This window comes from Symphalangus syndactylus, chromosome 6 (genome assembly GCF_028878055.3).
Source record: "Symphalangus syndactylus isolate Jambi chromosome 6, NHGRI_mSymSyn1-v2.1_pri, whole genome shotgun sequence".
NCBI classification, from domain to species: domain Eukaryota; kingdom Metazoa; phylum Chordata; class Mammalia; order Primates; family Hylobatidae; genus Symphalangus; species Symphalangus syndactylus.
The window spans coordinates 25,722,985-25,739,017 of NC_072428.2; the positions used below are offsets into that span (position 1 = coordinate 25,722,985).

The 16,033-nt window shown below is 42.2% G+C and overlaps 1 protein-coding gene across 5 annotated transcripts in view; it reads left to right on the top strand.

The window, feature by feature from the left end:
* Window positions 1-400: 400 nt before the first annotated feature.
* MPPED2 (metallophosphoesterase domain containing 2) overlaps window positions 401-16,033 on the top strand; it is a 210,675-nt gene continuing 195,042 nt past the window's right edge. For 2 of the 5 annotated variants that reach the window (XM_055282057.2, XM_055282054.1), the window contains exons 1-2: window positions 2,393-2,477; window positions 6,417-6,665. In XM_055282057.2, coding sequence (XP_055138032.1) covers window positions 6,538-6,665 — 128 coding nt within the window. In that variant the 5' untranslated portion in view covers window positions 2,393-2,477; window positions 6,417-6,537. Of the gene's footprint in view, window positions 898-2,392; window positions 2,478-6,416; window positions 6,666-16,033 lie in introns of those variants that run through there. The other 3 variants (XM_055282056.2, XM_055282053.2, XM_055282055.1) reach the window with 3 other exon arrangements.

The following is a 16,033-nucleotide window of genomic DNA, read 5'->3' on the forward strand; positions in this document are numbered from 1 at the left end:
TGTGTGTGTCTGGCGTGTTGAAAGGCTTGGGGGAAAAGGAGCACAGCTCTCCCCCCAGAAAGCCTCAGATCAGCATATGGGAGGGAACCTAGGGTCGCCTTCTTAGGTCTGAGCGAAGTGTCCCAGCCGCTCCCCTTACCCCCGCGGTGAGCCCTGCGTCCTGGAACGGTGCCAGGACTCCTGACAGAGCCTGGCAGGTCGGTGGGTGGGGGGGAGCTGGGTGTTCTGTTTGCAGAAGAACACCATTTGGGAGAAAGCTCCCTTCTTTTCCTGGGGCACCGTAGCCCGCCTTCCTTCCCCTATCCTTTTTTACGCAGATCACACTCATCATGATGAACTTGCAGCTCAGCTTCCTGCCGCCTGCTTGACCCGGGAGCACCAGCAGGCTGCCGGGCCTCGCCCTCGGCTCCCTCCTCCTCTCGAAACCCTGGGGCTTCGGGGCACCGGCGGGGGTCCGAGTGGGCAGGGACTGCAGGAGGGGCGTGCAGGGGCGCGGGGTCCCGCCGGGGAGCGCGCACGGAGCGGCGCCTCGGCCGCCCTGCTTCCTGGAGCTGTGCTCCTTTGACCCCAGTGGCAGTCCCTGTCACTGCACCGCTCGCGCTCCCTCCGGCTCGCCGCGCCCTCGCTCCCTCTCCTCGCCCCCTCGCTCGCTCTCTCCCCAGATCGAGGCTGCTCAGGTCCTTTCTCCCCCCGCCTCCCTCTAGCGCCGCGCCCCCTGGCCCCCAGCCCCAGCCTGCGGCGGGACCTCCGGGGTCGAAGGTTCTGGCCCTCCCGCGCCCCTCGCCGCCCCCGCGCGCCCCCAGCGCTCCTCCAGCCGGCTCGGGCCGCTCGGCTATGGATCGCCTGCTCGCCGGGCGCTGAAGGCATCCCCGGGACCCGGAGCGCAGCCCGGGAAAGGTAATCCGCCCCGGGAAGGGAGGCGGAGGGCGGGGGAGGGGGAGGAGGCGGCCGGGAGCCCGGTGCCGAGCACGAGAGGAAGGGAAAAAAATGCACACACAAAGCGGAGCCCGGGTGAGAGGTGCCTTGTCAAAGGCGCGTGCGAGGGGCTCGGAGGCTGCGGACCCGGTCTGCCCCGGTGCCCCTGACATCCGCACGAGCGGGCGCCTCCCGGGCAATTCGGCGCCCGGGGAGGGCTGATTTTCAACCCATGAGCGAAAGCAAATTCTTTTTTAGGAGGTGTCTTCCCTCCCACTCCCCATCCTGCGCCTCTTCTCTTCTCCTCCACCCCCTCCAGCCATCAGTCCCCCGACCTCTGGGGGTCCCCACCTCTTCGCCCCCTCCTCCGCCGGGATTTCTTAGGAGGAGAGGAGGGGGTATCGGGGAGAAGCTGAGGCGAAAGCCGGGCGGCGGGGATGGGGGTGGGGACGAGGGCTCAGCGAGCTGTTTACTAGAAAGTCCCGGGGTGATGTGTTCGAGCCGCCCCGGCCTAGGCCCGGGTGCATTGTGTTGGCCCCATCTCCGGGCTCCCGCGGCGGCCCGAGGCCAGGTGCAGTGACGGGGGGAAGGCGCCGCGCAGCTTTGTGCTCCGGCTGCGCCCCGCGGCCGCCCCCGGGGCCGCCCGCGCGCGCCGCTCTCGCTCGGGGCTCTTTCTCACCCCGTCCCCGCGCCCCAGCCTCACCCTCCGCCGCTGCCTGGGTCTCCGCCCTCGCAGCCTGCGGAGCGACCCGGCGACCCAAGCTGGGGTCGAGGCTAGGCGACGGGGGACGAGTACCGAGGAAAAGTAACCGTTGCCGCCGGATTTCTTCTCTACAGAGGCAGGAGTTTCTTTGCTTTTTACGTATAACAAGGTTATCTTTGTAAAGCCTTTGAATTCCGGGGTTTTGCGGCCTAGGAGGTGAAGGGGGCATTTTTCTAGAGGCTCAGGAGCCGGTTGGAATCCGTCAGCAAGAAAATAAATTAAGGATGCCCCAGTGAAGTTGATTTATAATAGTACATCACCACCCCCCTTCACAGACACACACCAAATTAAGTGCAAATGCAGGTCATGAAAAATGTATAATTGATTTGAGATGCTGCAAACAAACACAAACAGGTCGAGGGGGGAAACAAGCAAAAGTTTAAGTGAAAAAAGATTTCAAAAGAGGAGGAGATCCCGTGGCCTCCACACCCCCTTCCAACGCTCGCTGGCTCCCTCCCTTCCTTTCTCCGCCGTTCCGGGGAAGGAACCTGGCAGCGCCCAGGCGTAGAGCAGGGAGGAGGCGGCGGCCCCGGGCTCGGGCTCAGCGCTGTGGGTTCGGGGATGCCAACGCGCCCGGGAGGCTGACGTCGGGGACGTGGGGCTGTGATGCCCGACCGAGGATGGCGTGGTATCAGAGCCATTGGCCGCCGGTGGTCATCAATCAATCCAGAGCTAGGGAAGAGGGAGAGAAAAAAGATAGGCGTCCAGCGGAGCCCGGGGCCGCCAGCGCTAGCGCCAGCAGTGCCAGCAGGAGCGGCGGCCGAGGAGGTGACGGAGGTGGCAACGGGGGACTGAGCGAGTAAGAGGCTGGTGTTCCAGGAAGGAAGGGGAAGTTGTAGCCGGGAAGAGCCAGCCGTGAGCCTGGAAGGGCAGGGCGAGTGTGTGTGTGTGTGTGTGTGTGTGTGTAGTTGATAAAGCACCCCCCGCCCCCGCCCCCGCGCAACTGCCCACCACCCTAGATTTAAAACAAACAAACCAATCCAAAGTAGAGAATTCCGCGCCCCCCACCGCCCCACCTTATATAGACTCCACGAGTTGCCAGAGGCTCCGGATAAAAAAGTCTTGCCTTCCCTCTCCGAAAGAATATGTCACCTGGGTGTCCGCAGTGCTGGAGACAAGTTCAGGTGTAAGTGCGGTGGGAGGGAGGGCGCTCGGTGGACAGAAGCACGTGGAACTTTATGTCAGCCTCCCCCAAAATAACCCTGGCGGAGAAGCCCGCCGGGAAGGCGTGTGGGCATCGCTCCCAGATACAGGGATGAGTAACTGGAAGTGGGCATAGAAGAGTAGGGGCGTGAGTTAAGAACGCACTGGATCGGCGCGGCAGAGGGAGGAGAGGGCGAAATTTGGCGGATTTGGAGCAGGCAAGTTCCAAAGTCCCGCCAGGCTCGGTCTGGAGATCTTGGGGCAAGTGATTAAAATGAGCATCCTTGTTGAAACGAGAAAACCGCGGGCTCTTTTCTCATAGGCTGTGCTGGGCAGTGCAGGGATAGAGAGGTCATGAGTTGTTGCTTTGAAAGTTTTGGTAAATTGGACTTCTGGTGTCTAGGAGGTGGAGACAGTTATTTAATTCCTCAGCTTTTAATCCCTTCATTGCCAGCCAACTTTAAAAGGTTTCCCAACTAGATTCCTGGAAAAGAATATTGCTAGTTGTACAGCTTAAAGGACAGAAGTGATTGCTGTCTAGGAAATGCAAAATGTACTCACATGATTTTCTTTTTGAAGAGAAAAATCAAACTAGCACCAGCATGAATGTTTGGCAGTGTCAGTCCCTTTTGGATTTTTCTTTCGGCTTCTTGATATTTCGTCCTGGTTTCCTTTGTTTTGTGGAGCAAGTGTGTTGAAGTATAAAATGAAAATTTATGAAAAGAATAGTGCTGTCTTTAAATATTGTATGTAAAAAGTTAAAGTAAGTGTGAAGAGGGTGAGATGCACCAAAATCTGATCATTTGGAAGGTTTTACTGCCTAAATATACATCTTCTTGATAGTTGTAAGCAGTGTATCCTTCTGTCTTGTTTCAAGCTCTCTCCAAATTTCTCAGGTTATAGGAAGTGGTTTTGTCCATTGTCCCTTGTCTCTCAGAGTTTACCAAAAAAAAAAAAAAAAGTCTTTTCCAGGTGTTTGTGTTTAAAATTCTTAGGATGTGTTCATTTTGAGATACGGGTGGGGATGAACATAGCATTTTAAAAAATAAGCCTTTTCTTGACTTGTCTGTAAAGGTGCTGTGAAAGTTTTGAAGCTCTCTGCCTCAGTCTGACATTTTCTTCAAAGGACTCCAGATTAAAGAAGATAGACGCTGCAGGTGCACTGTTTCGATAAAACATTTGAAAGGGAACATGGCAAAGATGAATTCAAATGAGGTGCCAGCCACCCATTTAGCCTTTCAGAGTTACAGGGGCCTGTGCTTGCTGATGAAAAGATGTTCTATTTGTCTTACTGGGGCAAAGGTGCAAAGAGGCGTAGATGTTCAGTGATAGAGAAGGATGACATTAGGATCAAGCGGACCATGTAGAAGTGCAAATTGATCAGCTGCTAAGTTCTGTCTCTTCTTAGCTTCAAATAGTAGAACTTGGGTGGGTATCATGCTAACTGCTACAAGTCATTGCATAGATGTTTAAATATTAGGTATGTATATTTTATTTCTAGGCCACATTTGCTTGGTTTAATTAGTGTGTTTACTCCAGAAACATTTAAAATCTTTCTAGTTCTGGGTGCAGAGATTGTTACTCAGAGGTCACAGCGGTCTAGACATAAATTTGATTTCCTTTGCTTCTTAATGTTCAGTATTTCACACAATAGACATTGATGGAAGAATGAACATAAGAATTGTCAAGTAATTTTTACACCACTCTCTAATTTATGCAAACACTGAGTTCTCACAGTCTGAAAATGTGAATTTTTCTCCCTCTGTGCTTTGATGGCTAACATTCTTTTTAATGACAGTCATTTCTATAACAGGAAGATGTTTTCATTTGTATTTACTTTTCAGCGCGACGCAATTATGCAGTTTTGCGCTTCAGTAGTGTCTCGGTACTTTGTGTCTCAAAAGAGAATTACAGTACTTAGAACAGGACTGCAATTTGAAGCAGGTGTTGTGTTTTACTGTTATGCAAAATAACAGTAAAATATAATTGTGGGGGAAATTAAGGAAACAGCTGCAAACTTGGTATGAAAACTGCTACATTATGATTTGTAAGCAGTTCTTATAGATATCTTACATCAGAGGAGCAGGGAAAGATTTTAATTTAGTTAATCCTACTGGCCTGGTTGTCTATCATCTGGCGCTTAAAAGACTCATACCTCCCATGAAGTCAGGAAAAAGAAAGAGAACCCAAAGTGACACTTTGTTTAAAATGCCAGAGCACAGGGATTCATCTCTTGGCAGTGCACTTGACATTAGGAAGGCAGGCAAGGTGGGTGTTATTTAGCTTGCTTTGCTAATTTGAAGAAGGCAGTGATTTGAGTAGAACACTCTGGAATTTCTTAGCCCAGCTAGCATATGGAGGACTACACAAGCCCCGGGTTGTAAAATAATAAAATAAATGGCCTATGGCAGGCCATCTGCCTTTTGCTCCATATTTAAGGTGTTTCATGCCAATTTTAAATCTAATCTTATTATTCTAAATATTTTTATTTGAAATAGCAGATAAGATTCTCAGAGCTTAATGGTGCACATGGCAAACCTATTCTGATGTGGTGCACTTAAAGTAAGAGCATGGGTTACCTAAGGGTTACCCAAGGAGTGTACTATGGCCTCTTCTCTGCCGCACTGATCAACTGCAACAACTTGGACATGAGAATTTGCTTCCCTCAGCCTTTGCACACCTACCATAAAAATAGACATCTTCATTTCTCAACCCAGTGCAGCAAATAATATGTTGACATTTATTTAAAAATCAGAACTAATGGAAATTTTAAAAAATGAAACCAACTACTGAGAATTATGTTGCACCAAGAATGAGGTGGCAGATGTAATGGCTGCCCTTCTTTACCGCTCCATCGGGGCTTGAAGAAGGGAGGTAATGAATGCATTCAAAGTGGTGGTCCAGACCTGGAGGTGTTTGGCTTTCCCCTGAGTGACTGGAGTGTTGAAAGAAATGACACTACATTTAACAAGAAGGATTTGCCTTACCATAAGGTTCTGGGCCGGTGAGGAATGCCAAGCATTGCCTACCTATGTATTTTGGGAGCTGCTTGTGAAAGAAAAAAATATGTGTAATGTGTGGTTATTATGTGCATGTTGTAGTAATACACATGTATTTGTTATAAGCACAACATTTTAAATTCTTATCTGTCATTGTGTTTATATAGCTGTTTTAAACATGGAGCTTTCAAATGATTATGTGACACCAACTTTGTAAAGACCAAACATTCCAATTAGCAGGGAAGATTTGGAAGATTCTTCACTTCGAGCACAAACCATGTATAGCCAGATGCCATAGCAACTGTGGATATGCCCCTTCCGTAATACACACTAAGTGCCATAATTATAATTAAAGAGGAAATCTTAGTTTGAACTCCATTGAGACGATTTGCTAGCACCCAGCAATGATGTATAGAGTGTAATATCCGCTTTGAAGTGCATGAAGGGAAGAGAGGTGGGAACAGTTGTATCCACGAGCCAACAACACATATTCAGATTTTCCTTGAACTAGTTTCATGTCTAGATGTTAAATTTATGTCTCTTAGAACACCCTTTTTCTCTTTGTTCTCATTTTCTATACATTTTTTTTCTTTCAGAAATGCACAGCGGTATTGATGAGTAGATCCTTGGATTCAGAGGTTGGCTGAAACGCACCATGCCTGCTTCCATCTTTTGCTCTGTAAAGTTGTGAATTGCTCATGCCTATAGGGAGGAAGGATGGCACATGGGATTCCTTCTCAAGGCAAAGTTACCATAACGGTGGATGAGTACAGCTCAAACCCCACCCAGGCATTCACGCACTACAACATCAACCAGAGCAGATTCCAGCCTCCACATGTACATATGTAAGTATCGCTCATGAACTTAACAAAATTAGCAATCAAGAAAATAGAAAGAAAAAAAAGAAAAGCATTCACTATTAACTTCTGCTAGGGAGACTAAAAGGTAAATGATTTACAAATCAGATGGATATCTGTGGTTTCAAATACAGCTCAGGAGGAATCCCATACATCTGTGTAACATTTCAAATTTTCAGAGCACTTTCAACCACACTTTGACATTAGATTTTCAGAGCCTCTGAGGGCTGGTGGTTGGTTGCCCCTATTTATAGATAAGAACAGAAAAGAACAGAGAGGTTAAAGTATTTGCAATGCCACACAGCGAATTTGCCTGAGACTCCTGACCCCTAGTTCAATTTGCTTTACGTTGTATTGCTTGCCTCCATTCTGAAATATTTCTTTAAAATTTCTGTAGTTTTTTTTTTTTTTTTTCCCCACACCTCACCCCACTAGCCCTTTACATTCAGCTGGGAAATAGGCCTAATTGGGACTAATTGTCCAGCTACTGCTAAATCCATTGTCTTGCCTGTTGCTAGTGAAACGTGTGCTGCATGCTACAGGACTCAAACAATATGGGGAACAAAGGAATAAGGGACAGTGGAACAGTTGGTTCCAGGAATTGTACTTTTCTCTCACTCCCTAATACTATTTGAGTCATGTTGAGGTTTAAACTGTTTAAGGAAGAAAGTGTGGCAGAAACCCAGAGGCAAGGATTTCACAGCACCTGGTTGCATATCAACTTTTTTCTGGTCCTCTGCTACAGGATGTGCTGGGCTTTCAGCAGAAGGGAGCAAAAGGTCACCATCTCTCTTGTTTATTTAAGGCCTGGTGGTCACTCTCTATGAGACCCTTCCAATGTCTAACATGAGTCTTTCATAGTAGGACTAAACCTCTTTGAAAACTATTGTATAGTCAAGATAGAAAGGAGGTTAGGGCTCTGTTGACTGTTTTTACCACTCCTGGAAGAATTGAACTCGGGGCATGTCCAAGTCACAAGCTCTGTTTTTAGTAATTGTTTTACGTGAGAATTTAAAAAAAAATAGTAGGACACCCCAAATACACACACCCTCCCACCTCGGAATTTACAAACGTAACCAAACAAAAGCGTCTTTCCATTGACTGCCTGGGTATTAGTGTAAATACTAAGATGTTGCTTTGCAAGTGTGTTCTGGAGAGTGAGTCAGTTACCTATGATGAGATTTCTGCAAAGCAGCCATTTTAAAGAAGCATGCTTGAGTAACCAAAAAAAAAAAAAAAAGGAAAAGACAATCCTTGTAAGTGGTTACTGCTAAACGATTTGAAAGAACTTTGTACGTTCTTTAAATGAGAATATATTCATGATTATGAAGGATCGCTAACATGATTTTAAGGAAAAATGTATAAAGTTTTTCTTTGTTAAAATAGCTTTTCTGAACAATAAATGTATGTTTAATTCAAATATTCTTTTTATTCTACTGTTTCTATTTACTTGTTTTTCTTCAAATATGCTACAATATTTGTGTAAGCCATATTTTAGAATAGCTTCTGTTTTGCTGGTGTTATGTTTTTGTATTAAAGAACTACAAGGAACTTTATAGATGCTGTTTCCATTCAAGCAAAACAAAGTGTGTTTTGCCCAGATTCCTTGGAAAATGACTGCTGGGGAACCTCAGCTTAGTTCTCAAGTCTGCAGACATCTGCTCACTTGTTCTTGGCCTCAAGATTCCACTGGCGAACTGTGAATGCACAGAGATATTTTAAAAATCACGTAACTTTAAAGTTGATCTGCTTTTATCTAGCCATAACAAATTTGAAGGATCCAATTATACCTCTTTTGAAAAAAATGGCTTGTCTAGCGGCAACCTAGACAGCTGTTTAGTGCTTTCACCAGACTCCTGATCTTGGAATAGAGGATTCTTCCACAGGCTAGCTCCAGTGTGCCTTTTCACTTTTATCACCAATGAGGGCCTCCCATCTGAACCCTCTGCTTCAGCCACACAGTTTGCCTCGCTGTCATCTGAACACATCTTAGCCCCTTCCACCATCTTGGTGCCATTGCCATCACTGTTTCTCACAGTTGTAACACATTTACGCTCTGCTCATCAAATGCCTCAAAGCCAGTTTAGATCTCTCCACTTAAGCCTTTTCTACCTATCCCTTTCCAATCCAAAATGATCGTGCCTGACCAAGTTACTTGGCAACACTTTATACCACCTCCATTATTATTTTTCCTTATCTGTCTGTTTATCTGTCTACCTACCTACCCATCTAGGCAGACCTATCTGTATCTATCTATCTGCCTATCTGTCTCTTATTCTCTTATCTTAATTTCTTACTTCTTAAAGAAAGGCTTGTCCTTCTGAGCAGGTGACAGATGCTCAGAAACACTGGTTGACTGATCCATTGATTTGATTATGCATTGAATAGAGAGAATAGATTGATGCTTGGAGATTTTCTCTGGAATTTTTCTGTCAGTTCTTGACATTTTGAATGTTTTCATGATGGTACGTGTTGTCAGGAGGCTGGCTTACCTTTTCCCTGGCTTTACTCTTTCTTGCTTGAGAACATGCCATTGTTTTGTAGGCCTGATGGCCTCACACAGTGACTGGTCTATGTTAGGTGGCCAGGGATCTTGGTTGGATTTAATCATGTCATAGTTCTGTTATGTTAAGAAACAAAAATTGGCCTTAATCTAATTAGAAACTTTAATTGGCTAGAAAATATCTATAAAATATTTAGTCTAAAATATCTTCAGTTTTTCTGAAAATTTCAACATGTCATGGCAGAACTTTGCTCCACTCCCCAAGGTAAAGATATTTTGTCTTTTCCACTTGCGTAGTTGCTCATTTATTTTGCATGGGATTGTTAAATTATTTGCTTCCTTTTTTCACTTAACACTTGAGATTTCTGAAGACCCCTGACAGATCACCTGGGTTATAGTTAAAAACCCTATCCCTTTAGTGATGTCTTACTTTCTTTTCTACAGCCTTGTGATGGTAGTTGGGGTTTTTCACCTTAATTAGGAAGAGCTCACTTCCTATTTAATTCAATTAGTCTCAGCTCAGCTTTGTGACTAACAAATTTTCTTTTCCAAGTCTCAGTTTACTCATCTGTAAACATTTGCACCAAATGATGGTTAAGGATCTTTTTAGCTCTGACTTGCTAAGATTAAGATTGCAGTTAAGACAATGTTTATTTGCAAGGCGATGCTATTAAGGAAACAAAAATAAATAAGACCCAGTCCCCATCTTCATGAAGCTCATCGCTGATTTCAGAGCTGATGTTTCAAACAGCTTTAAGAAGCATTGGTTTAGTTCTCATCTCTGAGTTCTGACAAGATTACCACCAAGCTCTCTAAGAATGACTGGATTGAATCTCTGCTTGTTATGTAGGGAAGTTTTTTTTTTTTTTTTTAATTAGAAAGCAATCCTGTGTGACCTTGGGAAAGAAAATTAAAGCACAACTGGAGTTGGCAGAGCAAAATTTAACCTGGAATTTGTGTGCCTCACTTACCCAGACTCTTGAACATACTAATAGATGCGATGATTGAAACTCAGCAATTAACAGGGCTTCATTTTTCCACAACCCCTTCATCTTTCTCAAGCAGAATGATAAGAAAAATTATTTAGTATTTTTAATGATGGTGGGAGGAGGTGCTGAAGGACCCAATGTAGGTCTGAAAACACCATAAAGATTTTGTATGTGTTTCATGATCTGAGGCCTAATCAAATGTTACAAAACTTTATTAGTAGGGTATCCAGCCATTTCAGTTTTAGCATTGAAATCCCTGTGTTATTGGAAAGCCACAGGACAATAGGATACCCTACTCAGGTTAATTCTTCATGTTTTTCTTTAAGGATTGATGACTAGGGAGCTCAAATTAAGCTTTGTTTTCAGTTTTAGCCACTTTCCTTGTCTGCGCCTTCTGTTGTTAACACCCCTCGAATCTTACTCTGTGCTTGTTCTTTTACGCTGGTTCTGTGGAGGCAGGGTCGCATAGTGGTCAACATCACCTGTGGAATCAGATTATCAGGTTTAAAATTTGCTTGCAGCACTGACTAGCTGTATAACCAACTGTGGAGACACACTCTAACTTCCTTATGTTTTATTTTTCTGTCTGTAAGATCTGGACCATAAAAGTAATGCCTATCTCAAAAGGCTGTGGAGGATAGAAGAATGAAACAGTATTACATGTTAATGCTTATACATACGTAGTCTGTGCTCAATAAATGTTAGCTGTTATCATTAATAATTGTTTCATTGATTCTGGGTTTTTAATTTTAAACTGCCAATTCATTTTGAAAAGCAGTGGAGTCTATACAAATGAATAAATAAAGTCATTGCTATATCTTGTCCTTTCTTCCTCATGGAGCTATGAGCAGCAAAGAGTCATGGAAACTTTTCTAGGTGGGATTTTGGTTCGTCAGCGTTGGCAAGTGTCCTGGTTTAGTGCCTGTCAAGATTATAAACAGCCTAGAGTGTCTTATCCACCTCCAGTTACTCCACGGGAGTGGCAATCCCAAGAGGGGATGGAATCTTGTGAGCTGAGTGCTGACTGGTTGCTGTCTGTGGAATCACAGTGCCCTTCCTCCACATGAGCTGGACCTAGGTTCTCTGTACCCCAGTCAATTTCTTAGACTTCCCATCTCTATCTGTGGTTAAAACAGAAACATCAAGCGCTAACTGTAATTAACCAGGATTGAGTGCAAAAGGCACAGCTTGGGCTGGGGAATGAGGACAGTATACACATGGCAGCTGAGAATGTGGTCTGAAATCAGCGATCTGTATACAAATACTGATCCTGCCAGTTACTGGCGTGGCTGGGTGATGATGGAAAAATTGTTGAACCTGTCTTCTCGTCTGTAAAATAGGTTTAATGACCCTTTAATATGGTCATGAGCATTAAATGAAATGATATATAATGACATATAGTGCACAAAAGATACCACTTGATAAATAGATTCTATGATAATATTTATGGTATTGTCTACCAGCTGATGAGTATGAGATAAGTTGTTAACATTTTCCTTTCTAAACGACTTGGCTATATGAAACCTGACAAGTCCAGCTTGTTTTATTTTGTGTTGTGTAGTATCTGTCAGTGTTGCTTGGCCATCGCTAATTAAAAAAAAAATCTGTAGCTTTTAGGGTATCTGGGTGATTATTTCATGCCAAAGTATTACAAGATTTTGTTTGTCTGATCTGAGATTTCATTCTTATTCAGTTCAAGAATGTGGTAGGAAGTAAATGTTTGTTTTAGTTCTGTATTAGATATGCTTACATACAAAAACAACGTTAAAGAAGAGTGTTACAGAAAAGGTGTCATTTGGCTAAATAACTATATAAAAGTGTGTGGAAGGATAAATAACATTACTGGTGATTTTTAGGGAATACATTTGGAACTGAATTTGCAGGAGGGAGTGTTGGATGAGGACCTTTTACTTTTTATTTCTTATACTTTCATATAATTTGAATTATTCTTATAACAAGTATGTAACACTTTTATGATTAAAACTTTTTTAAATTGATAAAAAATGTAATTTGTCTCCAAGTCCTTATGCTTTGCCTGTAATATTTGCTTTAAAGTCTTGATCTGATGCAAATCTTCTATTTTCTTTTGTCCTCACTTTCTTGGGTAGCACCTTCTTCTATTTTATATTGCAATCAAGGAATAGGCCAAAGGCTGTTCATTGGTTCAGTATAACTCAACTTGCTCAAGTGTGGGAAGATGAGAACAGTGTTGCCTTATAACTGATTGGAAATTTTTAAAGAAGTATGGTGTCACTTAATGACAGGGATACATTCTGAGAAATGCATCTTCTAGGCGATTTCGTCTTTGTGCAAACATCATAGAGTATATTTACACAAATGTATATGGTATAACCTACCATACACCTAGGCTATATGGTATAGCCTATTGCTCCTAGTCTACAAACCTATACAGCATCCTACTGTACTGAATACTGTAGGCCATTGTAACACAATAATAACTATTGTGTATCTAAATATATCTAACCATAGAAAAGGTATAAGAAAGCTAGAGTATAAAAGATTAAAAATCATCCACCTCTATAGGGCACTTACATGAATGGGGCATATAGGACTGCAAGTTGCTCTGGGTGGTGAGTCAGTGAGTCAGCAGTGAGTAAATGTGAAGGCCTAGGACATTACTAAACACTACTGTAGGCTTTATAAACAGTCTACACTAAATTTATAAACAATATTTTTGTTTCTTCAACAATAAAGGAAGAAACTTAGCTTACTGTAGCTTTTTTACTTTATACACTTTTTAATTTTTTAAAACTTGTTGACTCTTTTGTAAGCCAGGTTAAAACACAAATACATTGTACAGCTGTACAAAAATATTTTCTTTCTTTATATTCTTATTCTATAAGCTGCTTTTGTACTAAACTTTTTTATTATTTTTTTTTTTTTTGCTTTTTAAGCTTTTTGTTAAAAATTAAGACATGGTGGGGAGGGAATGAAGGATTTAAAAACTACATATTGGATACAATGTACACTACTCAGGTGATGGGTGCACTAAAATCTCAGATTTCATCACTATACAATTTATCCATGTAACCAAAAACTACGTGTATCCCAAAAGCTATTGAAATAAAAAATATGTGTGCGCGCGTGTGTGTGTGTGTGTGTAAAACTAAGACATGAACACACATTAGCCTAGGCCTAGGCCTACATAGGGTCAGGATCATTCATATTACTGCCTTCCACCTGCACATCTTGTCCCACTGGAAGGTCTTCAGGAGCAGTAACAGGCATGGAGCTGTTATCTCCTGTGATGACAATGCCTTCTTCTGGAATACCTCCTGAAGGACCTGCCTGAGGCAGCCAGGGTTTTAGTTAACTTTGTTTTTGTTTTTGTTTTTTTAATAAGTAGAAGGAGTACACTCTAAAATAACAACTAAAAGTATAGTACAGCAAATAAGCAAACCAGTGATAGAGTCATTTATTTCATTGTCAAATATGATGTACTATCCATAATTGTATGTGGTATACTTTATACCACTGGCAGGGCAGGTTTGTTTACACCAGCATCACCATAAACACATGAGTAATAAGTTACACCACAATGACATTATGACAGCTGGTCATTAGGTGATAGAAAATTTTCAACTCCATTGTAATCTTATGGTGCCACTTTCATATATGTGGTCTGTCATTGACCAAAATGTCATTATGCAGCTCATGACTGTAATTTTCAAATCCATTTGGGGAAGCTAAAAGAGTATACAGTAATAGACTTCTTGGCAGTGTTTCAGGGAATCTGCATTCTAGTCCTGTCATGATCACTAATCAGCTCTGTGATATTTAGCAAGTAGGGCCTCTCTGAATTTCAGGTTCCTTACCAACCATTAGACTTGATGGTCTTAGCATCATCTCTTCCCATTTTAACAGTCTGGGATTTCTCCTATTCCTTACCTTTACATTTGTACATGTAAAATTAAGGACACAAATCCCACATCATTAGTCATATTCTGTAGGGAAAGAATATGATAGAGACATCATTGGGATATGGTGGTGAGAGAAGAGAAATGACCCCTAACGCTCACACAGAGGAAAAGTCTTATCAGTGGATGAATGAAAGAATGTCTGGGACTGTAAAATGGCGCTTACTAACAAGGTAGAAATTTATTTTATTACAGAGTTAGGCTGCATTTGCTATTTTAAAAAAATTCTAAACATACACTTCTTTCTTGGTAAGCCACTTTCTTATTTTCATTATAGATTCATCACTGTCCTGCACATTAGCATGGCCATAATTTGTAAAATGTTCTCAATCTGAAATTCATCATGGAAATGCTGAATTGCCATTTTAGTTTGCACTTTATATATAAACACTGGATATTTTTATTTTCTTCTCTCATTTATTCTTAAAAATAAGTTCTTTTTCCTATACACTCCCTGAGGGCACCCGTCTTGTGGTCTGTAACAGTTGGACTTCATTTTAGAGCTGACTTTTTTCCTATTCTGTACATTTCTTTGTTTGCACTCAAGCATTAAAGAAGCAATCTAAAATTAGATTTGTTTTTTGTCTATAGGAATTTGTTCCTAGAAACCTAGCTGTGTGTTGCATAATTGGACAGCGTTTTTTGTTTGTTTGTTGGCTACTTGACTTTCTGGGAGGGTAAAGAATTTTGATGAGATAAAACAAATCTTATCTTCTACGTTATACATGGATTTTGGGTTCGGAAAGTTACCTACATTTGTAGGGATAAAGAACGACTCATAGAGAAAGCATAGTCGTAGTCAACTCATAGACATATCCTGCAACTGGGAGCCATCAGATCACCTCTCCTTACAGACTGAATCTATCTATCTCCTGCTCTAAATACAATTTTTGTTTTCTAAACTTCTTTCATGGGGATATTGTGGTAAAAATTATTCAAGTGGCAAGACAAGCCAAACAGCCTGTAATGAAATAGGTAGTTTGTGTTTGCAACATACTCGATTTTAATTCTGAGCTTTCAAAGCTTATGAAGATGAGATTTTAAGATGCAGAAACAAAGCTAATGTTGCTAAATCTACTGCATCCTGTATAGCAAACTCTAGATAATTCTGAACTGTTTCCAAAAAGGAGAAGCTTACTGAGTCTTGGAAGATCTATTCATCAGTTTGTTTTTCGTCTTTTTCAGTATTTCCTTAGCTCTTTCCTTCCCATGTCTTTTTCCCTTTTAGACTTTCATAGCTTACTGGAAACTAGATGTTTAAGTAGCTATCCTAGCATGGTTAGACTATTATTTCAATATCAGTATGGACAAAACTGCTACACTTTTGCAGACCACCATGTTAGTCTTCTTTTTTTTTCTTTTTTTTGTTTTTTAATGTAAAAAGTACACTTAGAGGCTTTGTCTGTGTGGAAACACTAACTCTGCAAAGAGGAAATTCTGTTGGATTTATTGGCTCTTGCAGTATTTGGGTATGCATATTTTTGTTCTATTTTGCTTTGAAGATTGGTTTTATTCAATTTCTGTCCCTGTAGAAGGGACAAAATATATGCAAATAAGAAAATGCATTTTTGCGGATTTTTAAATTTTCTTCTTCTTTACCACAAATCAAGAATATAAGCTTCTCTAGTTGATTTACATTTTTGTGCAAGTTTTTATTAAGCCTCAGAGCTGTTGAAACTAGTTTAAAAAAAAAAAGAAAGCTAACATCACAATGGAATATAGGGAACAGATAACTTTTTCACATTTGATAGTATTGAGCTTTAAAATCCTAAGTCAGAACTAGACCATTACCGAAGTTCCTCTGTTGGTAGTGGCTTCCTTAAAAGACTGCAGGACTCTACATCAAAACATGGACTCTACTGAAACTCACTTATTTCTTTGTACAGACTGTCTCTGAAACCTTCCAGCTCAAAGATTTGATAATTC